The sequence below is a fragment of the Entamoeba invadens genome, assembly GCF_000330505.1.
Source record: "Entamoeba invadens IP1 unplaced genomic scaffold scaff_1105074725591, whole genome shotgun sequence".
NCBI lineage: Eukaryota > Evosea > Mastigamoebida > Endamoebidae > Entamoeba > Entamoeba invadens.
In genome coordinates, this window is record NW_004191750.1 from 660,418 (window position 1) to 686,721 (window position 26,304).

Consider the following 26,304-nt stretch of genomic DNA (forward strand, 5'->3'; position numbering starts at 1 on the left):
AATTTTAAAAAGTGAAACTATACATATAGTATTCAAAACCAAAACTATAAACTAAAATAACATTCAACAAAACACTATTGTGTGTGTGGTTTTCAATGTGTCGTTCATTCTGTTTGTAAGCTCTTTACTAACACTACACCCTTCCTCACACCAATTGCTATTTTCTCAAGCTTTTTATTGATTTTCAAATCAACAATTCTGACGTCGTCATCAGACAACACATACCCCTCCAATTGCTTTTCATTCTCCGCCACGTCCTCATTCACAACAACGTCACCATTTTCCTTCATCACTTTGAATAAGACGTGGATGGTTTTTGCGCCTTTTCTTTTTCGTCTGTTGTGATATCTCTGTTTGTCGAAAACAACAACTCGCCCATCATCACCACCACTGAAGACTAAAGACCCAAAAGTATCCACTGCATTACACCCACTACTGTGCGCCTTCACTCGTGTGAACGTCGCTTGTTTCTTTGCTTTGACGGCGGCACTCGATCTGTCTATCACATTAACAAACCCTAATGCGTCACCGACGATGAGAGGGTCGACTGCGTGGCCGTCCCAGAAAATGTCTGTCATGAAGATGTGCAAAGGAATGGTATTCACCGGATGTGGCGATAAAAACGTTTGGACTTTCAACATCGAAGGGCCCCGACTGCACGAAACAAACAAGTGTGTTAACTCCAATGACGGAATCGCCTTAACAATTGGCGCGTTATTTGTTTTGACGAGGGAAATGATCTGGAGAGTGTTGTTAAGGAGGAGTACAGTCCCATCAACACACCCGACATAGAGTAACGGGTGTTTCAAGTGCGCACATACACTTGTTGGAGGATATGGAAGAAGTGATTCCCCAACTATGGGCTTCACCACCTTATTTGTGTGCGATAACTCCATTATACAAATCGACTTGTCTGTGATGTATACAGCTTGGTCACATATCGGACTCGGTGAAGGATTTGGAATGTCATTGGAAGAAGGTAAAACGGCCAAATCCCGTATTGAAGAAGAGGGGTCGTATATGGAAAGTAACTTTGGTGGGTCGAGTTGGTGTAAATAGAGGATATGACTGAAGTCGGTGGAGTTTGGATTTTCAGCACAAGTTAACAAGAGTGGGCCTACCCAACGCAAAAAAGAAATTTTAGTTGAGATGGTGATGGTGAGGGTAATTGCATCAGACTTGTAGTTTTGAGTGGGAGGGGGCAGGTCTGAAAGGACAGTGTACTTGGCTTCCTCCATACTGTTTTTTTTGTTTCCTAACAGAACATTTTTTTTCTTGTCTTTTCTTATCACTCAACGTTGCGGATTAGAAGACCAATCAGTTTTGACTTTTAGGCCAAGGGATCAAATCCTACACCAACCCTTTTTTCTTTTTTATTATCTTTTTTCTTTTCATTTTCATTTTTTGGAATGTTGTTAGTTTGACGTCAACTAAATTTTTTTAAGTAGTTCTTCTTCAATCATTATTAAAAAAATAATAATTTTATTATAGCTTTTTTTAGAAAGGAAAATCTTAGGCATTAAAGGCATAAAATAAGTAGAATAATCAATAAGATATTTTAGAGGAACTGAAAAACAGAAAATTCGCTGACACTTGAAAAAACAGAATGAACCATATAGTATTCAGTGTGCTTTTCCTTGTCGCTCTTTGTACTGCTGAGTGCTCGGAAAGGAAAATGAGGAAGTTACCACTTGTTTTCAAGGAGTGTGAAAAGAAGTACGACAGCTGCGAGTGTACACAACGAAAAGTCTTTTATTTAACCGAATCAGAGTGCACTGACACAGAAGAGTACAAAGAACTCAAACCAGTTGCGGACACATGCACAGTCAATGAAAATTCTTGCAAATATAAAGACGACTACGAATGCAGAATCGTCCACTCGGGGTGCCTTGACGTCGTTTCTCTTAACCTCGGAGGTGACAAACTGACCTGCCTCAACAAATTCACAGAGTGCCTAAAGAAGGTTCACTGTGAATCCTCTCCGTTGTACATCCAAGCCGACGAAATCGTCCAACACCCAGAGAAATTCACTGAACAACTTAAGGTTGTCAGAAAGACAGAAGAAGAGGTCACAAAAGAATTGGACCCAAAGGAAGAGAAGGAGGACAAGAAGCCACAGGACAAACCCGAGTTATAACCCACCGATGCACTGTTTCTGTTTTTTTGTTTCAAAACCTTCAGGTGTCACATGAAATATCGTCGCTTATCTCTTGTGTCGTTCCACCACTCATTTCAATCTTTTCTCATCAATTCCTTCAGAATTGTTTTCAAAAGACAGAGCACGAAATGTACTAGATATTGAATGACAAACAAACTATATATAATAATACATGAAAACCACACAAATTGGTATTATCGACAATTTCCCGATTTGATTCACAAAACTCCTCAAAAACAAAGACATAAATATTTCTAATTTCAAGAGCCAACAAAATACAATTTGGAAAGGGAATAGACATTCTATAAATTAAAGGGTTTTTTCGAACTTCAAAATTATATGTGATGGACAGTCCACGCGACACCGACGACGATTTTGATAACTCGAGCGACGAGTCGTGGATTGAGTGGTTCTGTGGGTTAGATGGAAACCAGTACTTGTGTGAGGTCGACGAAGACTTCATAGATGACGAATTTAACATCTATGGCCTTTCGTCGTACTTCACTTACTACCAAGAGGCTCTAGACGTCATTATGTCTGTCGCGGAGCCCGAGTCCTTTGTCGATAAAGACATTCTGCTGATTAAAAAAGAGGCTGCGCTACTTTACGGACTTATTCACGCTCGTTACATACTAACATCGAGTGGCCTTAAAAAGATGTATGCAAAATACCGAAAAGGTGAGTTTGGAGGGTGCCCACGAGTGCTTTGTGACGTTTGTTTCTATTCTTGTGACGTTTTATAGTACTTTTCTTTTCACAAATTTTATATTCACTCACTTCGGGGTGTTTCGTTCCGACGAGATCAAATCACTCTCTCATCGTATTTAATTTATTTATAGATCATTTATAGTTCGTTTATAATTTCTCATTTGATCACTCACTTTGTGTGATAGGAATGGAATTGCGGCTTAACTATTATTATATCATTATAAATAGTACAACAAATGACTCTTAGAATCACGCCGTTCTTCCTGTTGGAACGTCTGACATTCCATACATCGGCGAGACGAAATTGTTCTGTCCGAAGTGTGGAGAGGAGTATTCAATTCCTCAAGGCTTTGTGGGGTCTTCACTCGACGGTTCGTACTTTGGAACGACGTTCCCACACCTTTTGATGCTCAATGTCCAAGGAATACAAGAGGCACAAAAGTACAAACCAACTGTTTTTGGTTTTCTTGTCAGAAAAGAAGCTGCACCCCCTGGTGTTTTTCGGCGAACCAAAGAAAGACTGTGTGTGTTCGATGTGTAATTCACCGTTTGAGTATAGTTTATTAATTAATAGAAGTATTATAACTTTTACTATTCAAATATAGTAAAGAATATGATTTTATAAACCATACCAGAAACTAGAAATATGAAACTGAAAAAAAACATGAAAAGTAGTAAGCAATGGGTGTGTACCTTTCCTGGGTGCTCACAGACGAAGATGACTCGGTACAACGCGTTTGCAATTTTAGAGAACAATAGTTCAATAACTCGAATTTGAATATTAATGAGGCAGAGCGAGTCATGTGTGGGACGCACATCTGAGGCACGTCATCTCAGTGACAAGTGTCGGGTTCCAAAAGGCGCCGAGTTACAAGAAGTTGAGTGACAGAAAAGCCGTCAAGAGTTTGGTCGAGAGTTATATGAGTAAAGTCTTTGAGAAGAGTGACGAGCAAAACGCTCCACCCAATGAAGTGCAAATGCCTCCAAATTTTGTGCAACCAAATACGGCAAATGTTGCTGCAATTTCGGGAGGTTTCGATGCAAATGAGCAATCTATATTTAATAGTTCCAATATTATAAATTTTAATACCGTGTTGAATCAACCAATGCCGAATTCATTACTAGTCAACAACTATGCCGATATGGTACAGCAGAATCTTGAGGATTCCAAGCATCACTTCGAGTCTATTGAGTTGAACAACGAACCCAAATTTGTTAAAGTTGAAATGGTGAATGCCGTTCGGAGGCTTTGTGTCTTTGGGGAGGTTCTTGCTGAATCCGGGTACCTTCAAAGGAGTGACGCGCGGTTTAAAACAGCGATAGAACCAATTAAAAATGGATTGGAGAAACTCATTGAGTTAGTTGGAGTGAAGTACAACTACAAAGGAGATAAGACGACTCGAGTTGGGTTTTTGGCGCAAGACGTTGAAAAGGTCTTTCCCGAAATAGCACCGAAGGGCGTGATGGTAGACCCTGCCGCTATTCTCCCTGTTATTGTGGAGGCGCTCAAAGAAATTAATGAAGGAGTGACCGACCATACACACAACGAAGAGCTCCACACCAAAATCTCTGAGTTGATTTCTTCCATTGAAAATTTGAAGATAATGGAAGACGCCATGACTGAACAAAAGACTCAAAAGTCCAGGTTTGAATTTTCGTTGGGGCCCGCAGTGTTAACGGGGCCACTTGCTGTTGGGTTCACAGCGATATCCATTTGGGTCATATTTGCATTACCGAAGCTACCGGGCATATGGACTGTCTTGTTTTTAGCTTCTTCGTGCTTGTGGGTTTCGTTCTGGAGGAAATACAAAGAGGTCAAGACAAGCATTAAGAACATCAAGTTGTATTGGACGACAGTGAATACGGCATCTCTTGCGTTCATAGGGTTTATCACACTCATTAGTGTTGCACTCTCTTTAGTGATAGGAACACTTGGGTTGTTCATTGGAGTGTTTGGGTTTCTATCTGTCGGGTTATTTGTTGGTGGGAGTGTGTTAGCGCCAAAGCGACTTGGGTGCACATTAGAAATCATCACGACAATTGTCATCGCGTTTTTAGTCCTCCTCTTCTTGATCACAGGCGGGATGATATTGACACAACCCGGCTTTGAGTGTACATTACATGGGATACACGGCAATTTCATCGAAGAGATCGAAGTCGGCAAAAACATGGAGCAACTACTTGTGAACAAGTTACCATGGAACTGCTGGAGTGATGGAATGACCATCAACGGGAAATTGCCAGAGGGAATTTCTGTCGGACATGACGAAAGCTCGTATATCTATGGCGTCGTTAAACATCCATTCAACGAAAGCACCGTTCAAGTCTATGTGAGATGTGTCGACGCTATCAACTTTTTTTGTGCGTCCGTCAAATTTGTGTGTAAAGACTGTGTTAATACAACCTCCTAATAACTTAGTATTTTTATTTCTTGGACTTCTAGATGTTATACAGATTCTATACTTTTATTAATTATTATTAGATTAGAAAATTGCAAAAATAGAAAATGGAGAACTATTAGTTTATAGTAAATAAACTAGTTGCTTGTGGTAAAAATACAGCATCTAGAACCATTGAACGGCGACAAGCTTTTCAACAGTAAAACGGATTGGAAAGACAGTCCCGTTAAACACAGTGGCATCTTCATTGGTATTAAAATACTTTTTAAAGTGTGGGTGGATGTAAGAAGTGTTGCTTTGCCTCAAAGTGAAACAATCTGCAACTGCGAAAATAATGTTGTCTTCATCAGAAGTTCTGAAAGCCGGTCCAACACCCCTTTTACAGAATTTAACAGGTGTTGACCCTTTTGTGTTATTAATAGAAAAGACGAAGAAAGTATCGTCGGAGTCATTATAAGAGAAGTCGTCGTGATTTGGTTGGATTGGTTGTTGATGTGAGAAAGCGCCAAAGACGTTCTGTTTGTCATCTTTCACCAATACCATCACGTTGTTAACACCAACAATTCTGTCATTGAGGGCTTCAGAACTGAAACCGTCTGTTATTGATGAGTAAATGACTTTATACATTTTCTTGTTTGTCCACATTTGTAAAGTCCTCTTGTGTGCATTTATAAAGTCCACTCCACTTGGTTCTATTTTTGGTTTGGAAGCTACCCACACCTTTTGTGCCAAATTTGGCATTCTATCTGGACTTGGAGGACTTTTGATTTCAACACTTGTTAAGTCCAAATCTGTTCTTCTTCTTTTAAGAAAGGTTTCTGGAGTCAACCTTTTCTGTGGAGACTTTGTGTTAAATAGCGCATTTCGATTTACTAAACCACATTGTTTTCTACCGTCTAAAATATCAGGAGAAGGGTTATATTGTGTTGGTAAAGTAGATTCAATGACTTGTAATCTAAGATTCAATTGTTTTATCAGTAAAACGATTAAAGACTCCACTGGAGTGTTGCCCTCAGACGTCGCTAGTGTGTCTTCTAATATCTGAAGGTCTGTGTTGAATTGGGTTGGGAGTGTCATGTTGTAAAATTGTAGTGTTTTTTTGTTTGGAATTCATCGTACTGAAATCGCTTATAGAAAAACAATTGTTATATTTAAATTATATTTAACCATAGAAATATAGTTAAAGATTTGGGGTGGTAATTATTTTTTTCCAAAAATAGTTCAATTATAATTCCTTTTTCCAAAAATCAGTAAACTATTTTTTATAATACAATATAGTTATTATTTATAATTGTTTTTATTTTGAGAAAAATCTTTTCGGCATATTAATCGATCATTTACCACATACATTCAAATTTGTTTTCATTTTGAACAAATGAACAATATTTGCCACAGACAATAATGATTTATTACTATTTATACAAACAATAAATTATAAATTATATATCTATTTTTATAAATATACTATTTATAAAAACAATATAAATAACATTATTAAAACTGAATAAAAATAAAAACACAACTGAATAACAAATTACATAACATTTTGTATAACAATATAAACAAATCATAAAGTGGGGTTGTTGTGTGGTGTTCCGCTTGAACAAAAAGATAGGAGGACCTCTTTACCAGCATCTGTAATAACCGAAGTAAACGTTCCAACAAGGAGAATATCTTTAAAATCGATAAAAGATGTATTGAAGTTGCTCAATTGATTGATCAGTCTTCTTGCTGCTATTACTCGATTTCTTGATGTCACAATTCGCTCTTTATACGACCGTTTGTCAATTTCAAGTGGTTTGAACACAAAAGGCCGAGACTTAAGAAGTAACGAAAGAAGTAACATCAGCAACAGTCTTAGAAAACATTCAACCACTTCATCTATAATCACATAATCTATTGGCACTGAATAAGTCATGATGATAGTGCATGTGTTCATGATGACATAGAGTCCAATTACAACGAGATTGAATTGTAGCATCTATTTATTAATAATTATAATAAGAAAATTATAAATTTAAACTATTTTAAATATAGAAATAAAACAACTATTATATACTAGTAACTAATAATATATTATAGTATAATTAGAATGAACAAACTATTTTCTTGATATGAAATATTTTGTGTAAGTCTGGGGAATTAGCAGCGAGGGAATGACATTTTATAATATGGTTGGATGAAGATATTGAGAGTATAGAAGATGGTAAGAATAAGAAGAGGATGATAACTAAATTGCCAATCCCAAAGTATTTCATCCAAAAGCATTCCAATATCCCACAAATACAATATAAAAAGAATCCACATAATAACAATTTCATTTCATAGAAGTGAACTCGCAAATAGATCAGTTTGTACCCCTTCCCAATTAACATTAAAATGGCCATTGTCGTCGCATCAGTGATAACTAAAAAGAATTTACTTGACGTCGATATTTGAGTCAATTTCGATCCGGATAAGTAGAACCCCCAGAAGAAGATTTCAATCAATGAAGAACAAAAGTAAAAAAAGAAAATCGAGAAGACAAACAACTGAACTTTGCTGAAGTGTTTTAAGTGTAACAATCCACTCACTAACAAAGCAATAATGTTTGAAACTATAAATAAAAGTTGAACACCCGTCACGATAGGACGGTAACTATCTTCGGACGACAATTCCAATTTCCCATGTTTATTAAGCAAATGCATGCTAAACTCCATTTTAATGTAATTTGGTATATCGCAAAACAAGAATAAGACTTCGTACTGTTCTGGTGTTGTTATATTGAAACTGTTCTCATACGTGAAATTGTGTGCTATACATTAATGTACTATAAACAACCATAAATAAACTAATAACTGTTGTCAATAGATACCCCACTATTATGTACTATATAGTTATAGTAAATAATTATTAAACAAACAATACTCACAGTTGTCTTTCAAAGCAATACAAAGAGCATCGTCCTCATACATTGAGAAAAGATTCTTTGCAACTTTAGTAGTACATACAGCAAAGGTGATAGAGGAGAGTGTGACTGGGACCGGTGTCAGTGAAGTCACGTTGATGTCAATAGTACCTGTTGAGTCGAATCCAAAGACAGCAATTTTTGCTGATTTCTCCTTGTATATTTCGGAACGAGTTATGTATAAAGCTTGCGCAGAAAGCGTAAAAAAAACAAGGAAAGCCGTTCCACACATGACAAGTTATGAAATAAGATTTAATGAAGAGAGACAAAATGTATCTTTTTCTTGTGTTTCAATTTTTTTATTATTTCAAATTTTTCTTTTCGTTTTTTTTTGGTAATGTTGCTATATATCAAATAATTTATTGTTTTATTACAAAAAATACAGTCAAATTGAAATGGAAAAAAGTGTAAAGAAAATATCAAAAAAGTAAAATTGTTTCGGTTATTATTTTAATTAATTCCTCTTTTAATAAATAAACAAATAGTTTTGTTTAAATCAAAATTATTAAGTAATTTGGTTTATAAAAATGGGTATTTATAAAATAATTTCAAATTTTAATTAAAAATTAAAAAATATTTTGGATTTTTCGAATTTTTTGTTCTACTAAAAATTGTTTTTTTAGAATAAAAAAATATTATTAAGAAACTATATTTATTGTTTATCAATAACAATATTAATAATACTATTAATTTAATAGTATTATTCAATTATAATACTTAAATAGTTAATATATAATTTAACTGTTTATAGTGTTTAATTAAATGTTTTAAAAATTTATGCTATTTAATACTATTAATTATAATACAATTATTTAATTATTATATATAATATAATACTATATATATAATATTAATGTAAATATAATATATAATAATCCAAATTATCCTTATAAATAACACCATTAACGCTATTTCATTATGATGAAGCTTTGTCAAATAAATACATTGTAATCGAGTTAGTGATATAGACACCAAGTAAAAGATTCCAAAAAGAAAAATAAAAAAAGAACTAATAAAACCCTACTTACAATTATATGTGTGAGATTAAAGGCCACAACTCATCTGTCACATCAGTTAACTTCTCTTTGACGGATTCAAACATTTTGTGTAGTGGTGATGCGAATGGCATTTTTCGTATTTGGGATCTTCGCACAAAGAAGACCACAAAAGCGTACCAATTTCCAACCAAAACGGACATCACGTCTTCTCAATGCTTTGATGAGAAGTGTTACATTTCAAGCGAAAACAATGTTCACCTTTTTGATTTGCGAGTTGGTGGATTATTTATGAAAACGCCACTGTTCACTACAATAGCAGAGGACGATGTCAACAAAATAAAAGTAGACAAAGACCACGAGGAACTTGCTTTTTGTGATGACAGTGGGTCTGTGACTGTTTTAAAAGTTTCAGACAACACCATCACTTCAAAGCTTTCTCATATCCATCAATCAGTTTGTCCTTTACAAAATAATGAACACAAAAATGAGACTCACACACATTTGTGCTCGGACATCGTCTTTGATATAAATAAGAAGGTTGTTTATACAAGTGGCCTTGACATGACCGTTATGAAATCTCTGTACCTCCCTTCGCAAAACGTTCTGATGAAATCGTCGTTTAAGAACACCACAAGTAATACACTCGTTAACCCACCAATGGCTCATTCAATCGATTTAAATGGACGCGGTACCCAACTTTTGGTGGCATGCGGTGACGGGTCTGTCTATTGGTTGAACACGGGAGACTTGAAAGTAAATAGAAAGTTCGAAATCTCACTCGGAATGGCTCAACAAGCACTTTACTACAACCACGACTCGCTATACCTCTTTGCAACACCCAACGAATTGCAATGCAGATCAAACGGTTTGTTTACTATTGTCTTGTTGATATACTATATTTTTACTATACTTACAAATTGTTTCAATTAATATATTTATAGTTTTATTAATTATATATGTTTAAATATTTTTATTAAATGATTATGGTTTATCAGGCTATAATTATAGCAAATGTTTTTGGTACTAATGTCCAGTTTTTGAAATGGTTTTTGCAAGAAATTTCTGTAAAATCAACGACGTTGCTGCGAACGACAAGACAAGGCAGATTGCGGTTGCGGATCACTCATGTGATATTCACTTTTTTGAAACTGCTGAAGAGGAGGAGTGTTGAATTTATTTTTGATTTGTTGACTTATAGGTATTCTGTGTTTGTGTAAAAGAGTGATTGACTAAATAATATGTGCAAGATAGTGAACGAAATAAAGATACATTTTATGAACCTTTTTTTGTTTAAAAGTAAAACAAGAATATGAAGATGCCGTTTTGGCCGGTTTTTTGAATGATTAAACCTGTATTATTATATATAATAATATATTCAACTGATTATAATACAATTTTACTTTTTTGACCAACAAATATAGAAAATACCCAAAAATCCATTTATTGAATGGAAAAATCCATTTTTGATTTTTCTTCTTCTTTTGCTTAAAAAAACATACTAAAATCCCACAAAAATGCGGTTAAAATTATCAGTACATTTATAGTAAATGGACATACTAAAAAAGAAAAAACATGTTAACTATTTTTTATATCAGAACCAAAAAATTACTTTCTGTGTTTATTAATGTAATAAAAAAGTTGTATTCTGATAAAATTCGATAATTGTTAGCCATGTTTTCAAAACTGACGTCCAATCCCTTTTACGAAAATGAATAATGAAAAATAGTAATTATATAATACAATTATAGTACAAATTCGAGATTGAGAGAATAAAAAGAGTGGGGAATAAAAACTACTTAAAAAGGACAAAAATGGCAGACATCAAGCAGTTCGGAGTACCAGACCCGACTTTCTTTGGGCCGATCACGGAAAAGTCACCACTGAACGCATCTTACAGCTGTGACGACACCAGTGAGGATACGCTACACAATTCTTTCCCACTGGTCTCTTCGTGGAGAAAGTCGCTGTCGGTTGACAAGCCAAATAACGTTCATTTTTATATTCTTCTATCACTCCTTGGCATCATCGGACTTCTACTTTTTGTGTTGGTCATTTTTGTTGGTGTTGTTCTCTTCTTTGTAATATTTAAGAGCGTGTGACACTCAATCATTTCTTGCCATGTAATATAATTTATTTGTTTTCGATAATTATTCATTTGGTTGTTTAATTAATATATTATAGTTAAATTTTATTTATTTATAGATTAAATGATAATTAGTTAACTGTAATAAGTAGTTTAATTATATTATAAATAATGTTTAAAATAGTCGTGGCAATTTAAAAAAAATAACACCAATATTTTAGGCAAATTTGTATAACTAATGAAACTAAATTTATTTATACTATTTCATTTTTTTTAAATTTAATACAATTTTTAATTTGTTCATTAATTGTACATTTATAACGAACTTTTTTTAAAACAATAGTTCTTTATTAACTTAAAATAAAACAGATATTTTCTAATTATTTTGTTACAACATAAACAATTAAATAACAAGCACTTAAAACCCGATAATAATTATCGGGTCAACAACATCATTTTAGTCCAAATATTAATTCATAACTTTGTTATTTGTATCAATAAAAATGCTTTTTCGTCGCATTCCTCTTTTTAATTTTTTTCATTTTATTAAAAAAAGAATCAACTTTTATTATTTTTAAATTATAATTATAATAACAGTTTTCACTTTAAATACCAGGTGATAAAATATGTTTTCAATAGTACATAATAAGATAAAGACACTCATCATAATGAATAAAAATTATATGTATTTAAAAAGTTGTTTACATGACACATGAATTAAATATTTAACACTTTTTTGTTGTTCTGGTGTTTATTTACACAACTTTATTACTGGTCAATATTAAAAATTGACTATTATTTGATATAAAGTTGTTATTATCTTGATGTACATGTTACAATCTATCGCCGATACGTGTTGTTAATCCATTTTTAAATATCTTTTTTTTATAAAATGCTTGTCACTTACATTACATATACACATCAACTTATTTTAAACATTCATTCTAATTTACATAATGTGTGTTTTTTGTACAAAATCATTTATCATATATTGTTTGGCTTGTTAAACCAAACACAATCCGTTTGTATAATAAACTCGGTATCTTAGTCTGCACGCAAAAATAACATTCAACAACTTCTTTATATCTTTGGTGTTGTCTTTCTAAAATTTTTGTGTTTGTTCTACAATTGTTTTTGTTTATTATCGATTTGATATACTGTCTAACATATTTTATTAATTATTTATCAAGACCTCTATTATTTTTAACTGTTAATGTTTTTATGTTTTTATCACACCTTATCGAAATATGATATATATGTTAAACGTATAACACATTAAAGTATATAAAAGTTTTCATTATAATACCATTACTTCTAATACCTTTTTATTTCTTATTAGTATTTTAAATCTCATTTAAATAACAAATACTTTTTTCTAATTTTTAACTATTTTATTATTTAACCTCTTTTTTTAATATCAAAAACTTGTTTGTCTGTCTGTTTATACAATTACTATTTAAAACAATAATTAATTCATCAAAAAAGAGATAATTTATTTAAAATTTTATCTTTTCTTAAGGAACTAAACTTGAATAAAACGATAGTTAGTAAAAATTAACTATCGTTCGTATTGAAAAATCATCACAATTTATTATTAAGATTAGTAAAAACAATTATATTTATAGTATATTGCTTATTAATAAAATACTATTAAGAAGCGCAAGAATAACGTACAACTGAAATAAATAAATAAATATATGTGTAGACAAACATATATATGTAGATGTAGATATGTAGAAAACATTAGCCTGACAGTTAAAACAATATTACAATAAAGAAAGATGATGAATGTAGAGACGCTTAACTATGTATTGCAAATTGACATATTCGTTGTATATTGAAAAACACGCCGTATATTATTACAATATACTGGTACGCAATTATAATAATATAATATTAATTTCATCAAATCATTTATATAATTTATAAAAAACTATAATTTATGTATCAAAAATAATTTTGATGACAAAGAAATATTAATGATATGTTTTTCAATTGTCAAAACCTCAAGATGACTTTTTAACTCGTTTCAAATAATGTAATAACATTAATTATGGTGAGTTGTTTGCGTATTTTTATTTTTTATTATATGAATACTACAACAATGATATTTTTTTTAACAAGACTCAAACCTTTTAATTATAATTTATGTTTTTTAGTTTGTAAATAATTTAATTAATTATATATTATAGTTTTTTTTTATTAGAAAACATAACATATTTTGTTTGGTGACGAGTACTTAATAAAAATATTCACAAAGAAAAAATGTATTAATATATATAATATTGATATTTAAAATATATAATACAAAACAATAATTACAATTATGACTAAAAAAAAGTTGATAAAAAATCCAATAAAAATAACAGATGAAGTTATACAGTTTTTTTTATTTTTTAAGGAATTCACTAAATAACAAAATAAATATAAACTATTCATTTAACTATATAAAAACTATAAATATAGTACTTTCCCAATTCAATATTTTCCACGAATTCAGGAAAATAGTATGAGATTTTGTAAAATGCCCAAATAGTATTGCCAACAATTATAGTTTTAAATAATAATAATGAAACCATCAAGAACTCAACCAAAAGAAATTTAACTAAAAAAAAGTTGAAAGGAGACAAGCCTCAAAAGAGGTGGTATAAAACCCTAACTGTGAAAACTTACTTCGATGAATCACACAATTTCACCCATTTATATTCAGAAAACATACGATGCGCCGACATTTAAAAAGCGCCAAACATTAATCAAAAGAGAGTCCACGAACCGCGAGCATTTGAGTAATGCTGCTATAATAGGATTTGCAAATGTCTACGGGATTGACTTGACTATCCGCTGTCCCGTGCAAAAGACAACGAGTTTGGTGACGTATGATCATTTGACTATTGATAGCATTGGCTCAACGGAAATGACTGTTCCCCATGAATCGATTACACGGAATGAAAAGAAGTCGATGTATGCTTTAATGTATAACACTCTTTCGCAACATATCATCACAACTAACTTTCTGAATTGTCAACTCACAAAGCCACGAGTGACGACTAAGACACAAAAGCTCTTGAAGTTTAAATGGATCGACCCATTCAATGAACTGGGATTCTATCTGTTTGGTGCGGGGGTCATCTCTATCATCCAAAACCTCCCCAAAGAACCAATCAACAAGAAACAACAAAGCCTCCACCTTCTTCCACTCAACCAACAGATCATCCAACTCTTCGAGAAGTGCGTCGATGACACAAGTAAGTTGAGTGAGAACGGAAAAAGGATCTTTGCTTCTCAATGTGATTCTGTATCTAATCATATCGAATCAAATGGCGTTAATGCGAACTGCGTTCTTGTTAACGATACCACTACTTGTAATACTATTGTAAATCTGAATGACACGCCGATGACAAGCACTCTATGTGACTGTAACCCTTGCTTCCTTGGGCAACGCGATACTATTGCGACTGCAAAGGAGGAGGTTGTTGCTGGAGAACAGGTCAACTGCAGTTAATGTAATATAATTCAACATCTCCTGAGTACTATTTTCTGTTAATATTTTTACTAGAATGAAACTATAAAATTTTGAAGAACTGAAATAGGTAAATGGCACTTGTACCGACAAAAGACAACACAAATAGAGAAAAGGAAAACGGCGGAGACGCCGGACAATTCCAAACATGGAAGTTGAAAAGAGTGATTACGGGAAATAAAGGGTGGATATCATCGATCAGTTTCGACCCATCAAATGAATGGTTTTGTGTCGGGTCGCACGACGAGACGATTAAGATATTTGGACTGGTCAGAGCAGAACAGAAGTTGACACTGACGGGACATATCGGCGCTGTTAGAACAACTCAAGTGTCCCGACGACATCCTTACCTCTTCTCCGCAGGTGACGATAGAGACGTTAGATGCTGGGACTTAACAATCAATAAAGTGAATCGAATGTATCATGGCCATCTCTCAAGTATCGACTGTCTTGACATTCACCCAACGATGGATTTAATAGCGTCGGCTGGGAGAGATGCAGTTGTCCGCCTCTGGGACATTCGAACGAAAGAGTCTATTGATGTCTTGGAAGGACACACATCGACGGTGTTTGACGTTAAATTTCAAGAGACGTCACCGCACATTCTTTCTGCGTCTGCCGATGGGATGATCCGAGGGTGGGACTTATATACGGGAAAGTGCGTTCAGTGCTACACTCAACACAAAAAGGGAGTTCGGTGTCTCGAGATGTGGGGAGATCATAATATGATGAGTGGGAGTTCTGATGTTGTCAAAGAGTGGGATAAAAATGTGTTAGTGTCTGACATATATGCTCCGAAGAGTACTGTGAATACTATCAAGCGCAATGAAGACGGTGTAGTCTTCTTTGGTGAGAATGATGGGACGTTGTCGGTGTATAGTGAAAAGGATCATCGCGTTATGCAAACGATGAAGAACATTATCCAACCTGGATCATTACAAAGTGAAGGAGGAATCATTTGTTCTTCATTTGATGAGACTGGAATGAGGTACTTTACTGGGTGTGTTGATAAGACCATCAAGATGTATGTCCCTATGGTTGAGTGAATGATTTGTGTTATTAAAAAATGTTATAAATACTCTTCTTTTATTGATATATGAACTCATCAATACATCAATTTGTAGAAAAAATAAACGAAAAAGTGCAGTCAGTTAATGGAAAGCCTTTGAGACAATATGACCAACAATTACTACAGCTACAAGACCAATTGTGAGGTACATCACAAAATAAGGAGTGCTACAAATAAATACATTATAGTAAAAAGAAACTATTGAATGACTAGTATAGTAAAGAAGTAACAAACACTGGAATTCCGGCTGCTGTTCCAACACCAAACATGCCCGGTTGAGACGTCAATGATTTTCCTTTCCTTTATGTTAGTGTTGCATACGTCGAAGGGGACACACAAACTTTCCAGCCATTTGCTTGAAGATATGAATTATTGAGTTCTTATTGTTCTTTTTGGAGATGAATAGGTGACGAATTTAAGTTGTTAATTTCATCTCTAATTTCTCATAAATGCATGATTAATTGATTAAACCACTTAAATATTTATAATAAACTATAGATTTTTAATATTTTTTGGTAAAGTGAAGAAATGAGAACAATTTTTGTGACCAATTGTGTTTTGAATGGTAAAATGAAATAATAAACAAACTATATTATATAGTTAATTAGTCAAACCCCAAAATGCGGAATGTTAGATGATTAATACCCAAGAAAATGGGCATTAAAAAACAAAAAAGAATAACAAAATAATCACAGATGTATCGCAAGTACGACACATCCCTTTCGACTCAATGCCGATTACGCCACGCTGGGTGGGAGTCCTCGCGAGTGTTACGTCACGAAGGCTTAAATTTACAACGAGAAATTGAAACGCCTGATTATCCCTTCTTCAAAAACGTTCAGGCATTAGCACTTCATATCAACCCCATATTACAAACCCTGATGACCCCAAAGTATTCTTTAGCTATCGCCGCACTTGGGGAATTACTATGGCAAGCGAAAGAAAACATAACGCATGAGGCTCTCCTCGACAATTATTTAGTGGAGAATGGCGTTCTCAAACAATTTCTGTTAATGATGCAACAATCCACTTTGAATGAAAACGAAGTATTGACTCTTCTTAAGTATCTCACGTCAGTGACTGGAAGTTATGAAATTGACTCACACTTCTTGTTCAATTTGGGCATCGAAAACGCACTACTCCCATACATCACTAACCCTAAATGTACAGACAAGGTGATTTGGGTGATCGCTAATTTGGCGGGAAGTAGTGGTCCGCAGAGGACTGAGACCTTCATGAAATTTGGTCCGGTGGTGCTTCAAATGATTCAAAATGGGGTCTTCCCCATCAATGGAAATTATGAAGTGGTCTGGCTCATCTCCAATTTCTGTATGTTTGACAACCCAATTCCTTTCACTTCATTACAACCATTCCTCGAGTATTTGTTCGCTGTCGCCAACAAAACAACTAGTCACAAAATCCTTGTCGAGGCATTGAGTGGGATATATAACGCCTGTGAAAGCGCCAAATTGTGGGAGGCGCTTGGTTCTTCCGCTCTACAAGTGATGTCGGAATACATGAAGAGTGAAGTCTGTGATGTTTTAGAAGGTGTGATGAGGATAGCTGGGGTATTAGCTTGTCATGATGCTTTCACACCCCAATTAGTTACAATTGGGGTATTAGATACCATCATGTCTTTAATGGAACAAACCGAGTCAAAGTCTGCGATGAAGAACGCGATGTGGACATTGTCAAACATAGTAGCTTCTCCCAATTCTGATGTCCATTATGAAGTGATGAAATCGTGTATATTAATGGGAGTCATTCGGATCATCAATGAAGAAAATATGAAAGTAGGGTTTGAGGCGGCTTGGGCTCTTGTTAATGCGTTCAACACATTCGATTCAAGTTATATCGAACACATACTTAGCTATAATAGTCAACACGTTCAACCACGTCTTGCCTTATTCAACATGTTTTCTATCAAACACAAAGACCGGGGGGAGACCGACCATTACCTCTATTACTTACTCGAAGCCATCTCCAACGTCTTAACTTGTGACCCAATCGATGGCCAACATATTACTGATATTCTCAAAGAAAATGGTGTCATCGAGGAGATATATAAAATCACCACAGTCGGGTGTAAAGCAAATATAGACAAAGCCAATGAAGTGTTGCAACAGTATAAACTTGTTCTAGAACAAGACATGGATGAGCTTTAATAACTTATTATTTCGATTGCTTTGCATTGCAGAAAAGTATTAGACTCTTATAGTATATAATCTATATATATATAGAAAATAAAACAATATTAAATAAAGGAAATACAAACTAATGAAATAACTTATTGCAGTTACTGTTTGCTTGGCGCCAATGTTTTGTACTGGTCTGGATATTTATTCACCAAATACGCCAAGAATAACACATTAAGTTCTTCAATCCTCTGGTTGTCCACCTTCTTCGACGCCTCAACAACGGACAGAGGCTGAATCAATATGTTGAAAGTATCAGAGAGCTTCGACGCAAATCCTTTCGCGATGAAAAAGTCCATTGCCGGCAATTTATCGGGGAGTTTGTTCATCGACTTTTTGAAGTCATCAATTTCAATCTCCGTCGCTAATCCGTTGATATCGTACACGTCCGATGCGTCGTCGTGTGATGTGTGATCTTCATACGACAACAATTCTTCACGCGTTGGCATCTCATGCTCGGCGTTTTCTTGGACGATTGTGTTGTACTGCTCGATGATAGACCTCTTGGTCTGATCGTCGGCTTGATTAAAAGCTTCTAAGTATTGAGGAGGAAATCCTTTGGGTGGTTGGATTGTGGAATGCTTGGGCGCGGCATCCTTTTTGCTCTTGGGAACAAACGATTTCGCTGACTTGTTGATCGTGATCGGGTTGTAACTTAACGACATGCTCGTTTTTGAGTTTCTTTTTTTAGATGAATGAACTGGTTTTTTCGGTGGTTTTGGTATGGTTTATATATAGTTAAATATAGTTTCTCATATATTATTAGTTCCACAGATAAAATGGTGTATTAATTTTTTGTTATAAAAGTAAATATAACTTTTATTGTAATTTTAATAAATAAAATTCGTTGTAATTAGTATAACTTGTCGAAATATAATAATTCGAGATTCAATAATGACAATTATGTGAAAGGATTTGACAAAAACAGAACGAGAGGTCATATAAGGAAAAGGGAAAAGAGAAAAAAGAATAAGAATCGAAACAATCACTAAAATCTTCTAACACAGCCCTTAATTGACTAAGACTTTACTTCGAGCTCATTGCCTTCTTGATTCTGCAAAGCGCTCTTGTTGTCTCGCTTTGCTTAAAGGTTTCGAGCTTTTCAAAGTACTGCGGGGACGCCTCGAAGAGCCACTCCGGCTCAATACCAGACACCGTCCTGACATACTCGTTTTTGGTCATGACGTACTCGTTATACACGATCCACTCTCTTTTCCCGACACAACTCGACGGGTGTAGCAACACAATTCGATTCTCCGAGACGATCTGATACTTCCCTTTAATGATATGAGCACTCTGCATGAAGAACCCTTTGCAAAGCGCCTTTCTTATATTAATATTCCTCTCTCTAATATCCTTCACGCCTTGTTCCGAGTTCACGCCGTTGCGATACAAAATGCCGAGCAACTGGTCTTTGATTGAACTGGCTTGCTTCAACGCACGTTGGTTCACGTAACTCTCCCATGCCCAATTTGGGTCTTTCTCGTTTTCAACCCACTGGTTGAATGCGTTCAACAAAGTGATATGGTCCGACTCAGCATTGTTGAAGTACGCCTTCATCGCGTCGGCTTTTTCTTTTTCTTTCTGGTCTTTCGGTCGATAAAAGACGCTGGGGACGTTTAACAGCGCGATGATAGTCGAGACCTCGTCGACTACTTTGTAGTCAATTGAAGACAACAGAGCAACGGCCATCTGTGGTTCGATTGGCAATTCGGCGATCTGAATGCCAACATCAGTTAAGTCTGTTTTCGAGTCTAACGCATTTAAGTAATACAGTTGCTCCAAAGCTCTCACCATCACTTGTGGTGATGGGGCGTCCAAATAATCGAAGTGGAGGATATCTTTAATACCTATCTTTTTCATGTGTAATATCACAGACGCAAGACTTGTTCGTAACATCTCGGGTACAGTCTGCTTGCCTAAACTCTCTTCAAACCCCTTTTCTGTATACAATCGGAAACATTTGCCGGGTCGAGTACGCCCCGCACGACCAGCACGTTGTTGTGCAGCGGCTTGTGATATTGGGGTCACTTGCAACGTCTCGACTCGTGTAGATGGGAGGTACACCTTTTGTTTGACATATCCACAGTCGATCACATACACGATGCCATCAATTGTAATGGACGTCTCAGCAATGTTGGTGGCTACAACCACCTTCCTCCCTTTCACTTCATCAAAGACTTTTTGTTGTTCATTTTGTGGCAACGCAGAGTATAACGGCAATGCAACCATTTTACTCTTTGAACTGAAACTGTTGATTCTATCACACATTTCTTCAATTTCATCTTCACCTGTTAAAAAGATTAGAACGTCGCCTTCAGGCTCTCCATCGATTTTTTTCACAGTGGTAAACGTCGCTTCAAAGTAATCGTTCTCGGGAAATGCAGAGTAATTAATCTCGACTGGATACGTTCGACCCTCAACGGTCATCACTGGAGATCCAGAAAAGTATTCTCTGAACTTGGAAGCCTCTAAGGTAGCCGACATGACAACTATTTTTAGATCGTCCCGCTTTTGCACCAGCCCTTTTAATATACCGAAAAGAAGGTCTGTCGCGACAGTACGTTCGTGCGCTTCATCTAGTAACACAACACCATATCTCGTCAGCTCGGGATCACTCATTAACTCTCGTAACAACATTCCATCTGTCATATATGTCAGTCTCGTTTGTGGACCTCTGCAGTCGTCAAACCTAACCGCGTACCCAACTTCCTCTCCAAGTTGTACGTCCATTTCTTTCGCAACTCGTGTGGAGACAGAAATAGCGGCGACTCTTCTTGGCTGCGTGCAGCATACACCTTTCCCTTTACAGATGTCAAGGTCCAAACAAAATTTGGGGATTTGAGTTGTTTTACCCGAGCCAGTCGCGCCTTCAAGAATTAGGGTTTTGTTCTCTCGTAGTGTTTTGACAATTTCTTCCTCGTACTTAATAACAGGAAGCTTCTTGATTTTTTCTTGTAACACGTAGTACCCATTGGAGAACGGACGGTTTGTGAACGGGTTCGTTTCGTGGAGCTCTGCGTTCTCCAAATTTACGCGCTTTGTTGGTCCTTTGTCCCTCTTCATATTGTATTGACAAAAGTTCAAATAGGGTTTCTTATTTTTTATTTCATGAAATGTGGAAATTTTTGAATTATTGTCAATATCAACTCTATAGTTTTATATATCACATATTTACTATATGAATGGCAAAATTTATTTTTTAAAATTATTTGAATTATTATTATATATAAATAGAGAATTTGATCTTCGATAATTAAAAATATGATAAAACAACAATACAAATAACTAGACCAAGAAATGAGTTTTATTAATGAAGAAAAAATGAGTTATAACTTTTTGAACTCTTCTTCGAGTTTTTGAGGATTTGCGCCGCAGAACTCTGCGACCAAAACTCCTCTTTTGAAAAACTTGAAAGTAGGCATGGCTGTCACTCTGTATTCTTGTGCTACCTCCTGTCCTTGATCGACGTCGACTTTAACACATTTCACGTGAGGATATTTTTTCGCCATTTCAATGAATATTGGGGACCTGAAACTTAATTCTTTTTCTTTTCTGTTTGAACAAAGTTAATAAATATGTAAAAAAACAAACATCATTTTACATGGCCCACACCACGTCGCAAAAAAGTCGACTGCGACTGATTGGTTCTCTGATAATATCTTTTTGAACGCAGTGAGTGTGACAACTTCGACATATGGTTTACTTTTTAATACATATTCTACTGAGGGAAGTGACATCTAATTAATTTTGAGTTTCTTTTAATTACTTCAACGAATTACACAACTCTTTTTGTTATTCATCTGAGTTATTTATTCATGTTATCCAAATTATCGTATAATAGTTTATTTTACCATTAATAAACTGTAAATGGTTTTAAATATTTATGAAACTAATAATTATTATAATTAAACTATAAATACATATAATATATTTATAGTATGAAAGAACAAGAGAAGATCTTTAAAAATAAAATGTCCGACAGCCTCAAGAGAAATGTTGTTGACGTTCTCACTGGAAACTTTGATTCGCAGATTCCAAGCAAAATAGTCAACGAAATTTTTTCGAACATATCACAAGACCAAGTCCACCAGATGTGTGAACCTTTATGTCATTCGTATCGGTGTCGCCACGTGTGGAGTGCCGGGGAGCAGTCGTTCATATACCGTTGTCGAACGTGTCAGACGGGCCCGAACTCGTGCATTTGTGTTGAGTGCTTTCAAAATGGTGATCACAAAGGACATGATTACTCATTGCAGAAGAGTGGGATAGGTGGTGCATGTGACTGTGGGAGTGAATTATCGTGGAAAGTGAGTGGGAATTGTAAACATCATGGGAAACACATGACACAGAATGTCGACGAGATAACACCGGAACCATTCAAAAGTAGTTTTGATGAGAATATGGAAATAGTCTTAAGACTGTTAGTGGAGACATTGCAATCCATTTTTGTCAAAGTCCATAACAAGGAAGTAGTCTCGCAAGTCCTTCAATATGGGGTTTTGACTGTATTAAAAATCATTAGGAAATGCACGGAGATCGATTTGTTTGAGTTCCGATTTATCAATTTGATGGAGAGAATGAAAGGAAGATACAACTGTCGACTTCTCACAGAAACTCCAAGTGATTTTGGTGTTGACGAATTTCTGCTGGATGTCTGTTTGATCGACTGTGAATTGTTTGCGGATGAACTTTCACTGTTAATATTAGGGTTTCTAAGTGATGACAAAACCGTCGAGCGGTTGTATGAAATGTTTATTGACAACTTCATTTGTGTTGTGAATTCGGGTGATGTGTGTCAAGTGACAATTGACAACTTGAATAAATTGGCGTGTCAATTTACATCAAACACGCCATTTAATAAACAATTCTTCTTTGGAAAAGTTGAACGTGTAATGTCGTATTTGCGAGTCATACAAACGTTTTTCAGTGAGAAGATCAATAAAGGACAACTCTCGAAGAGTGAAATAGATGTGATGAATGTCTTCACTAACGAACTGTTTACTATTGTTAACTCGGCACCAGAGAAGTTCTTTGAGAACGAAATGGTATTGAACAATTACATTCACTGCTTGAACTCACTCAATTTCTTTAACAAAGAATATCGGCAGATGTCCGAACACGTCCAATTTGAAAATCATTTGGACTACACACCTTTCCAAGTCAAAGAAACTTTTCTTAATGTTGGTATTCTGTCGCTTCAAAATTCAAGTCCAGACGTCGTGAAAAAAGCAATTTGTTATGGTTTAAAGGAATATTTAGAAGAGTATCACAAAACAATAGTCAAAGAACCTGTCGTGGGAGTTAATCAACCAATTTCAATGTACTACCCGTCACTCACTTTTGCAATGTTTGGCATCTCGTTGGTCAAAGACCCTTTAGAATTTTACAGAACTCTTCCATATCAAACGGACATTTTGACATACCCTTTAATGTTCCAACAAGTTTGTTACTTCAATGGACTTAACTCGGAGTTTCTATATAATAATAAATTATTATAACATTATAGTATTATTTACTAAAAAATAGTTTCTTGCAGAGTCTGAATTAGCGTTGTGGAGAAAGAACGGAGACTCTGTTGAATTAAAAAAGTTGTGTCGGCTGACGAGTTGTGGATATCAACTTGAAGCGGACACATTCTTGTTTCAACTAGCCGCATCTGATCCACTGCAGTTACTTGATGTAATGATGTTTGTAAATAAGGTACCTTTGTTTGACAAATACATGAGTGAAAACACGGAGAAAGGGAAACTTGAAGAAGTGAATGAGTGTGTAGCGGGTGCCATATCATTTTTACAAACAGTGTACAACGTGTTTTCAGACCCAATTTTCTCATCAAAATTGAATTATCATGACCACACTGTTTATAACTTCATTCACTTGTTGGCAGCACAACACACAGTAGCAAGCGAACTGTTTAGTGGAACTCCGCATGGCGATGCTAAAGATGTTCAACTCGATGCTGTCATAGAAGAAGTTTCTGAAGTTCAAAAGCGGCTATCTTTAAAGCCAGAACTGTGGAAATTTGTGAATCCCTTTTTCCCATACATTAATTCAGTCGATCGCGAGAAAATTCAGACGGAACATGCCCTTAAGATGAAGAACAAACTTCCAGAAGTCTATATGTATGAGAAAAGAAGTCCACAAATGAAGCAGAATCTCCTCAATTTACTTCATTCAATCACATTAACAAAACTGATGTGTAAGTTTCTGGATTGGTGTAATAACCCTGATGTCATTGCAGACATTGAACTGCTTCTGAGACTCAGAATATCATATTGTGAGGGTATAACATACAACGAGACCCACAAACAATTGTTGTTTGAAATTGGAAGACGGTTGGCGGGTAATACACAAGTCGGAGAAGTCACTGCGAACTTGTCGAAGAACACCGCACTCGACGATTTACTCAAAGGGTTTTTAACTGTCCGCAAACCAAATGTCTCGAAGGACAAAGAAATATTGAAATTGGCGAAGGAGAGCGCATTAAAGAAGATGAGGAACAAATTAAAAAAGTTTGATGAGAGTCATGTCTGTAAAGAAGTTGGACAAACGGAAACCCCCGACGCTGATACATCAGAGATCTGTTGCATCTGTAGCTCGAAGGATAATTTAGGGTTCCAGGCACACATTGAAGTTTGTGATGCTATCAGAGCGTGTCAGTTCATTGAAACGCATGAGAATGTGCTTGGGGACAACACGACAAGTCTTTGGAAGAAGCCGTATGGGTTTGAGAATGGGACGTGGGAATGGAGTCCCCATCGGAATCCGTTATGGAATGAAAGTCGAGATGACCAAGAGTTCAGAATTATCACTGCGTGTCCACAGAAAATTCATTTGCAGTGTTACAACGAGCATTATGAAAGAAGTGGCAATGAGGAGAATATCTATTTGTCGAAAATAGTTGGATGCCCGATGTGTAAAGCTCTTTCAAATATCTTTGTCGAACAGTTCCAAAGGCAACCCATTCAGCTTGAGCAAATAGGGGAGAAGAGTGTCGTGTTTGATATCTTTGAAGAAGTGAAAAAGATTGCGGCCGCCTTGGAACCTCCAAAGGAACTCGACAAGAGCAAGAGTGTGAACATTTCAATTACAAGGACTTTGACGTCATGTGTCAAATATGATCTTCAAAATCCGTTGAGTTGTGCATTTTTGGCGATAACGAGTATCATCGCGTCAACTCTCATGAGCATTGAAATTCAAATGCGGAGCGGATATTCATGTCGAGTGTTAGATCATATGGATTTGTTATATTCGTATTATAGAATAGCGGAAATAGTCTCTCAAAGTCTGACAATTCAGTACCGACAAGAAGTACTGAAACAACTCTTAATCTTCAGTGCAGCGAAGAATCCACTGTTGCAGATATTACGAGGGTTTTTACTCGACAAAAGTAAATGGACTGTCTTTGTGACGATTGGATGCATGCACCACCTCCTCGCAGTCTACAGTGAAATCCACAAACACACCCACCTCACTGTTCCGATTGAAACATATTTACCTCGAGAAGAGATGTTTAAAGAATACGAGAACCAAAGTGTCAATGAATTAGTACAGAAGTTGAGTCAAACGTTCATGAAGCAATTGGACTTGTTGACTCGAATGATAGATGGGAACTTCATTCAGTCGAAAACAGAACATCCATTTCCAACAACTTTAATAACTCAGTTGTGTGTGACTAATGGGTGTAGGGGTGTCGGGGACTTCATTCAGCCGACAATCCCACAGAAGTACTCTTTCATTCATCTGCCACAGACATATGAACAATTAATTAACGAGTCACAAAATGGGCGATGTGCCGTGTGTGGGATTTCTGGATCGAAGATCATATATAACTGTGCTATATGTATGACTTGCGGGTGCTTTTTGTGTTACAAAGATGGTAAACGGAGAGATGACAATGTTCACAGCGATAAACCTATTTTCGACCATATGGAGAAATGTTCGGGATCGGTTGGGATTTACCTTCTCGTTCACTCGGCTACTATGGTGATCATCACTCCACGCATTCATTCGTTTGTGAAGGGGATCTACATCGATCGGTTTGGAGAGTCTCCCGACTCTTCTTATGTCTTCAAAGAGAGTTACAACCTGAATAGAGAGCTCATTGAAAAGATCGAGAAGTTTTACATGAATGGTGAAATATCGTCGAGCCCCGAACTAGATTTCTACGTGCCTAAATTGCATTGAATTTTTATTTCGTTGTAATTTCTATTTTTTCATCGAA

At 35.5% G+C, this 26,304-nt stretch overlaps 14 protein-coding genes across 14 annotated transcripts; 8 read left to right on the top strand and 6 right to left on the bottom strand.

The window, feature by feature from the left end:
- Positions 1 to 104: 104 nt before the first annotated feature.
- EIN_173760 (hypothetical protein) lies at positions 105 to 1,238 on the bottom strand (the record flags this gene model as incomplete). The annotated part of the gene is made up of 1 exon (XM_004183999.1): positions 105 to 1,238. One exon carries the CDS (start codon positions 1,236 to 1,238, stop codon positions 105 to 107), a length of 1,134 nt encoding a protein of 377 aa, XP_004184047.1.
- A 368-nt stretch (positions 1,239 to 1,606) lies between these two features.
- EIN_173770 (hypothetical protein) lies at positions 1,607 to 2,137 on the top strand (the record flags this gene model as incomplete). The annotated part of the gene is made up of 1 exon (XM_004184000.1): positions 1,607 to 2,137. One exon carries the CDS (start codon positions 1,607 to 1,609, stop codon positions 2,135 to 2,137), a length of 531 nt encoding a protein of 176 aa, XP_004184048.1.
- Positions 2,138 to 2,502: 365 nt separating this feature from the next.
- On the top strand, positions 2,503 to 3,407 carry EIN_173780 (casein kinase II subunit beta-3, putative; the record flags this gene model as incomplete). Its single annotated transcript, XM_004184001.1, has 2 exons — positions 2,503 to 2,871; positions 3,114 to 3,407. 2 exons carry the CDS (start codon positions 2,503 to 2,505, stop codon positions 3,405 to 3,407), a joined length of 663 nt encoding a protein of 220 aa, XP_004184049.1.
- Positions 3,408 to 3,512: 105 nt separating this feature from the next.
- EIN_173790 (hypothetical protein) lies at positions 3,513 to 5,277 on the top strand (the record flags this gene model as incomplete). The annotated part of the gene is made up of 2 exons (XM_004184002.1): positions 3,513 to 3,601; positions 3,660 to 5,277. 2 exons carry the CDS (start codon positions 3,513 to 3,515, stop codon positions 5,275 to 5,277), a joined length of 1,707 nt encoding a protein of 568 aa, XP_004184050.1.
- A 153-nt stretch (positions 5,278 to 5,430) lies between these two features.
- Positions 5,431 to 6,342, bottom strand: EIN_173800 (hypothetical protein; the record flags this gene model as incomplete). The annotated part of the gene is made up of 1 exon (XM_004184003.1): positions 5,431 to 6,342. One exon carries the CDS (start codon positions 6,340 to 6,342, stop codon positions 5,431 to 5,433), a length of 912 nt encoding a protein of 303 aa, XP_004184051.1.
- Positions 6,343 to 6,832: 490 nt separating this feature from the next.
- Positions 6,833 to 8,444, bottom strand: EIN_173810 (hypothetical protein; the record flags this gene model as incomplete). The annotated part of the gene is made up of 3 exons (XM_004184004.1): positions 6,833 to 7,246; positions 7,368 to 8,059; positions 8,168 to 8,444. 3 exons carry the CDS (start codon positions 8,442 to 8,444, stop codon positions 6,833 to 6,835), a joined length of 1,383 nt encoding a protein of 460 aa, XP_004184052.1.
- Positions 8,445 to 9,246: 802 nt separating this feature from the next.
- Positions 9,247 to 10,381, top strand: EIN_173820 (hypothetical protein; the record flags this gene model as incomplete). The annotated part of the gene is made up of 2 exons (XM_004184005.1): positions 9,247 to 10,075; positions 10,245 to 10,381. The coding sequence occupies 2 exons, from the start codon at positions 9,247 to 9,249 to the stop codon at positions 10,379 to 10,381; spliced, it is 966 nt and encodes a 321-aa protein (XP_004184053.1).
- Positions 10,382 to 13,970: 3,589 nt separating this feature from the next.
- EIN_173830 (hypothetical protein) lies at positions 13,971 to 14,795 on the top strand (the record flags this gene model as incomplete). The annotated part of the gene is made up of 1 exon (XM_004184006.1): positions 13,971 to 14,795. The coding sequence occupies one exon, from the start codon at positions 13,971 to 13,973 to the stop codon at positions 14,793 to 14,795; it is 825 nt and encodes a 274-aa protein (XP_004184054.1).
- Positions 14,796 to 14,887: 92 nt separating this feature from the next.
- Positions 14,888 to 15,859, top strand: EIN_173840 (pre-mRNA-splicing factor PRP46, putative; the record flags this gene model as incomplete). The annotated part of the gene is made up of 1 exon (XM_004184007.1): positions 14,888 to 15,859. The coding sequence occupies one exon, from the start codon at positions 14,888 to 14,890 to the stop codon at positions 15,857 to 15,859; it is 972 nt and encodes a 323-aa protein (XP_004184055.1).
- Positions 15,860 to 16,577: 718 nt separating this feature from the next.
- EIN_173850 (importin subunit alpha-2, putative) lies at positions 16,578 to 18,047 on the top strand (the record flags this gene model as incomplete). Its single annotated transcript, XM_004184008.1, has 1 exon — positions 16,578 to 18,047. The coding sequence occupies one exon, from the start codon at positions 16,578 to 16,580 to the stop codon at positions 18,045 to 18,047; it is 1,470 nt and encodes a 489-aa protein (XP_004184056.1).
- A 131-nt stretch (positions 18,048 to 18,178) lies between these two features.
- EIN_173860 (hypothetical protein) lies at positions 18,179 to 18,742 on the bottom strand (the record flags this gene model as incomplete). Its single annotated transcript, XM_004184009.1, has 1 exon — positions 18,179 to 18,742. The coding sequence occupies one exon, from the start codon at positions 18,740 to 18,742 to the stop codon at positions 18,179 to 18,181; it is 564 nt and encodes a 187-aa protein (XP_004184057.1).
- Positions 18,743 to 19,103: 361 nt separating this feature from the next.
- EIN_173870 (ATP-dependent RNA helicase DHX8, putative) lies at positions 19,104 to 21,143 on the bottom strand (the record flags this gene model as incomplete). The annotated part of the gene is made up of 1 exon (XM_004184010.1): positions 19,104 to 21,143. One exon carries the CDS (start codon positions 21,141 to 21,143, stop codon positions 19,104 to 19,106), a length of 2,040 nt encoding a protein of 679 aa, XP_004184058.1.
- Positions 21,144 to 21,406: 263 nt separating this feature from the next.
- Positions 21,407 to 21,817, bottom strand: EIN_173880 (thioredoxin-3, putative; the record flags this gene model as incomplete). The annotated part of the gene is made up of 2 exons (XM_004184011.1): positions 21,407 to 21,608; positions 21,672 to 21,817. 2 exons carry the CDS (start codon positions 21,815 to 21,817, stop codon positions 21,407 to 21,409), a joined length of 348 nt encoding a protein of 115 aa, XP_004184059.1.
- A 234-nt stretch (positions 21,818 to 22,051) lies between these two features.
- EIN_173890 (ubiquitin ligase E3 alpha, putative) lies at positions 22,052 to 26,267 on the top strand (the record flags this gene model as incomplete). The annotated part of the gene is made up of 2 exons (XM_004184012.1): positions 22,052 to 23,521; positions 23,607 to 26,267. 2 exons carry the CDS (start codon positions 22,052 to 22,054, stop codon positions 26,265 to 26,267), a joined length of 4,131 nt encoding a protein of 1,376 aa, XP_004184060.1.
- Between the last annotated feature and the right edge of the window lie 37 nt (positions 26,268 to 26,304).